Here is a 5,465-nt window from a genome sequence, read left to right on the forward strand (position 1 = left end):
ATTCCTGTATTTTGTTGAGAATTCGTCGTCTTTGTACTCTCTGAATCTGAATCAGTATATGTCTAATTCAAATCAGCGTATATACACTGCTAAAACAGTGAAATATGGCTGCTGATCAGTGAAATTTCACTGAATAACCGCTAAATTGAAGATAACCGGTAATCTGTTACGTAATTTAAGTACGGCTCTGCAATATAAAAAACGCAGTTTTTTCTTTTTCTCATATTCTCTAATAGTTTCTGCTTACACAAGGAAAAGATCCTATCAGTTGTAGGTGGACCAAATGATTTTGGAGGCCGAAAGAATTTTCTTCAAGGATCGAAATATTTTAGTATTATACCATTCGCAATTAAGCCATTATTTGCCTTTCGTGGGTTAGCCGTGACTCACTGAGCGTGGAAAGGAGTAATGTGAGGAAAGGGGTGTAGATCTTAGTTAAGATTGATCCAGAATAATTCCCGATTTTTACATTCTCGTCAGAGAAAGTATTAGATTTATTTAAAATTGGTTCGCCCAGTTTTTGTCAATTGTCGACGTTTTTAGACCCCATGAATCCGAAAAACAGATTTTTACGATTGTGTTTGACGCCTAATTAACAATTAAGTTTCTTTTGCACATGTGAAATATAATTTAAAATAGTGTTGCTTACACGTATCGCTTGAATAAATACAATTTTGTATGCCAGATCTTGAATTTTTCTTAATTTCATTATGCACATTAATGTTACATTTATCTAAACCTTGAAGTAAAAAACGTGATAAATGAAATTCTGTAGAAAATTCGGATAAAATTTAGATAGAAGAATTTCATTCTACCTTTATCGCGAAATACCTTAAAAATGCATTTTTTACGTTTTATTAATATTTAAAAGATATTATGAGTACATTGATGGATGAATTAAAATTTTAATAATGAGAATAATAACTGGTAAATTCGAAACAATTGTATGTTGATTAAAAAACTTCCATTCATTTATATTGAATTTATCGGAAAGTTCTTTCTTTGAAAAGAACAACTTTTGTAAATCATAATAAACGTGTTAAGAAAACTCGATAAGAACAGAAATAAATATTGAAGTTCACCCCCATCATGGAATACTCATCCCCAGTAATCTACCGAGAGTCCTAGACTCCTAGAGACTTCCCGCCTGTATTTCTACTTTTTACAACCTCAGGCCTGACTGCTTCAAAGGATATTTTCCCGAAAGATAAATGGGCTAGCTGCATTACCGATTAGAGTCCCAAATATTTTCTACGCCACAGGCGTAAACTTGTCAAATCTTACAAGGGGTCGTCCCACCGTGCTCCAGACCAGTTGCGCTAGCGACTATTTACTTGCAAAATACCGATGTGTTTTACGCCTTTGACATATGACAAATTTAGGATGGCTTATATTTATAGGGTCCAATGCCGTTTTCGAAGAACTAGCCTTTTTAAGAGTCTTAAGAGTCCATTAACATTTAACAAACAAACAAAAATAAACATTTATAACAAAAAACGAATAGGTAATAGAAACTTTAAAATTACAAATTATTGAAACATAAAATGACACCCGTGTGGAAATAACCCCATTTTACCCTATTACAAGTCGGGCACTAATCGGGGGCTAGTCGGGTTATTAATTTTGACAAAGTACCCAGTTGGGGACTAATCGGGGACTAGTTTGTCTTTTATTTTGCAAAACATTTCAGTCGGGGCCTGGTCGGTGGTTTGTCAAGGGATAGTCGGGCTCTGGTCGGGAGCTAGTGGGTCTCTGATCGGGTTATTTTTATGTCTGAATTTTCGGCGAGGTCTTATCAAATGAGGTAATATCTAAAAAAGCGTAATGATTTTTTTATTCTAAAACACTAAGGGCCGATTTCACCAACTCTGATTAAATTGTTAATCATTGATTAGCCTTATTTAGTCAATACTTTGCGTTCCACCATTCTTTTAATCATGATTAGGGTAAGGTAATCGTGGGTTAACTTAACCGCCCCAAAATGGCTGCTTATCGAGTTTAATCAGCGATTAAAGTAACATAATCCTGAAATTGAAGTGCAAGTGCAGTAAGTGCAGTATACAGGAAGGAAATATGGCTCTGTTTTACAACTATATTTTATCCTCATTTGATGATGATGAAATGCTTAACCACGTTCAGAGAAGGCCCCGAATATTCAGAGAACGAGTGAATTATTTCGAAACCATGGATGATTTCGATTTTTTTACACTATTTCGCTTAACAAAAATTACTGTTGAAACTTTGCTGCTCCAAATAGAAGAAAGTTTGCAACATGCTACAGAAAGGTATGTATAGAAAATTTTATGAATATAATGGAAATAGAATAGAATAGAAATGTGTGAATAGAAAACTAATCTTCTTAGTTAAAAATTTATGTTTCAGTTTAAAAATTGAAATTCAAATTTACAAAATGCAATAGGTGAAAAATGAATCGTTTATGTGAGAAAGTCAACAATGTTGTTCAAAAATTGTTTTGATTGAAAATTAAGTTAGTTTGATGAAAATTAAACTATCTTGTGGAAGCTCTGTTTCTATTCAGTTGAAAATTAATTTTATGATTGCAGATTTAAACTATTCAACTTTTTATTGTAAATTTATATTTTATGGTTGAAAATTGAACTATTTGGATCAAAATTCATGCCTTTTGTTTTAGCAAAAAATTATCCATATTGCTCCAAAAAATCTTTTTTTGTTTAAAAATTTCTTTTCTCCTACTTGAAAATTAATCTGTATGGCTGAAAATTTAACTGTACCACATTTTATTTATATTTATGTTTTGAAATTTTAAACTAAAGTATTTGGTTTCAAATTTATCTATTTTTCTACAAATTCGACGTTTTTGTAGAAAATGAATCTTCATACTTGAGAAAGATATAGATGATATAGAAACATTTTTTTAAATAATAGACATTAGTTTTGTGACAAATTAATCCACGTTTTAAGAAATTTCACAATTTTGTTCAAAAAGCATTTTGTTTGGAAATTGAACTAGTTCGGGGTGAAAAATTAAAGTATTTGGTTTTAGATTTATATATTTTGCTGCAAATTTTTCGGCTTTTTTAGGAAATAAATCTACATGCTTGAGGATTCAATTTTTCTGTAAAAATTTGAACTATTTTGTTAAAAATCCGTTTTTTTTGTATTTGAAAATTGAACTGGTTGTTTAAAAATGTAGGTACTTTGTTCAAAATTGGTCTTTTTTTTAAATAATCTGCTTTTTTAAAAATTCATCTTTTTGGATTTAAAATAGTTAGTTTTTTGTGTTAGTAAATCAATTTTTACGACACGATAATTTAAATCTTCCTGTTTTTATGGTTAATTAATCTTTTCCAGTTAAAAATTGAAACTACTTGTTTCAAAACATATGCACTTTCTAACAAATTCCTTGTTTTTTGTAGAAAATTGATCTTCTTACGTGAAAATTTGTTTTCATTTGTTAGTTGAAAATTGTTTAAAGTGAAAAAGTGAAAATTGAAAATACATGTATTTTATTTAAAATTATTATTTTTGGTACACAATCAATTTTCTCACTTCAAACCGAATCTTTTTGTATAAAGCATGTTTATAAATAATAGTCATTGTTCTTCTTTTTATCGACATGTACATTGTTAAAGATTTTCCTTCTGGTTACCATGTATAAATTAAAATTATATTTCAGAAACAACGCTATTCCACCTAGGATACAGCTCCTACTTGCTCTACGGTACTACGCAACTGGTTCGCACCTTATTGCTGCTGGGGACTTCTCTGGAGTTAGCAAAACTAGCGCTCATAGAATTGTTCACCGAGTGACTGCTGCTATTGCTGGACTGGCTCGAGAAGACATTGAAATGCCTTCCACAGAAGCACAAGTTACTGCTGCTCAAGTAGATTTCTATACAATAGCACGTTTCCCTAAAGTTATTTCGGCATTAGATTGCACGCACGTTTGAGTGCAGTCATTTGGTGGGTCGATGCTGAAGTGTTTAGAAATCGAAAAGAATATTTCTCCATAAACGTTCAAGCCACTTGTGATAGTGGCATGAAATTCACCAGTATTGTGGCACGTTGGCCAGGAGCAGTTCATGATTCCACTATTTTTCGAAATTCTAGGCTATGCGCTCGATTGGAAGCTGGTGAGTTCAGGGACGCACTTATATTGGGAGATGGACGGTACGCGTTAAAAAATTACCTTATAACACCATTAAACAACCATGTAACTGAAGCCTAAAGGTTATTTAATGAATCTCAAATTAGAACTCATAATAAAATCGAATGTACGTTTGGTATATGGAAGCGCAGATTTCTGTGTTTGGTGACAGGAATGCGCTTCGAAGTTAATCATGTGCTTCCAGTGATAGTAGCAACTGCGGTGTTGCATAATAGAGCCCGTCTTGCTGCAGAGGATCTGCCCCCCGACGAGCCTCTTCTAAATGATCATTGGGACGAAGTTTTAAACGAGGATCTTCATAACCGTGGTAACTTGCCTGTCGACGATGGAAATGCACGTCGAAACATTATTGCCTATTTTCAAAGTTTGATGGGTTTACAAACATTTTTTATTCGTCTAGTATTTTTCTAGTATTTCTTTGGAGTGTACAATAAAACCAATTTTTTTGTTTGAGTTCGAAGAAACGAAATTAAAAAATAATATTAGCTTTCTGTTCTGAAATAATGTTCCAAGTTCTGAACATTATTGCAAATTTGCACCTGTGAAAGCTTTTTTTTTAAATTTTAACTGTCTTTGATTTGCTTATGAACAATAACAAAGATGCATGCTGAAATAATGTTCAAAACTTTGAACATTATTTGAACGCACCACAGCACAGCCATAAATAAATATATATACAGGGTGGACCACGTTGGGGCTTCCATACATGGCTAGTTGAATGCTACCCGAATTTCCATGGTTGCGCTTGAAACTTCAAACGGCTATGTTCAGATTCACCTGTTTGCCCTAATCGCTGCCAGTAAATGTAGGCAATGTTAATTTAAAGTTTACGCATGTAATATTTCATTGACTTTATTTGAAATATATCCTGTCTACTCATAACATACTTTTTTTATGCAGTAAAAATAAGCGTTAAACATCATTCACTCTTCGCCCACTGGAAGCACAAAATATTATTACTATTTTATAGTATTTGTCACTTAGCAGCCATTCTATAATGTTATTGGCACAGAAAAAAATGACATTTACTTCTCAGTTCCCATGTCTCACTTCATTATTAATTAAACACTTTTATTATTTGTAATTACTATATAACATAACCTATATTGTTTTGACACTTGTACCCGTTTGAAGTTTCAAACGCAACCATGGAAACTATCATAAACTTGATCCGAAGATGCACGGACTTGACCGAATGGCCGATCCGAATGAAACTTTTAAGGCGCGAAATATGAAAATACCCCTGTATAATGACTTCTCCTCTGCTGTTGTGAAATTCGGGTAGCATTCAACTCGCCATGTATGTAAGCTCCAG

At 32.7% G+C, this 5,465-nt stretch overlaps 1 protein-coding gene across 1 annotated transcript; it reads left to right on the plus strand.

The window, feature by feature from the left end:
- Positions 1-2,073: 2,073 nt before the first annotated feature.
- On the plus strand, positions 2,074-3,932 carry LOC117180488 (putative nuclease HARBI1). The gene is made up of 2 exons (XM_033372986.1): positions 2,074-2,285; positions 3,659-3,932. Exons 1-2 carry the CDS (start codon positions 2,074-2,076, stop codon positions 3,930-3,932), a joined length of 486 nt encoding a protein of 161 aa, XP_033228877.1.
- The last annotated feature ends 1,533 nt before the right edge of the window (positions 3,933-5,465 follow it).

This window comes from Belonocnema kinseyi, chromosome 9 (assembly GCF_010883055.1).
Source record: "Belonocnema kinseyi isolate 2016_QV_RU_SX_M_011 chromosome 9, B_treatae_v1, whole genome shotgun sequence".
NCBI lineage: Eukaryota > Metazoa > Arthropoda > Insecta > Hymenoptera > Cynipidae > Belonocnema > Belonocnema kinseyi.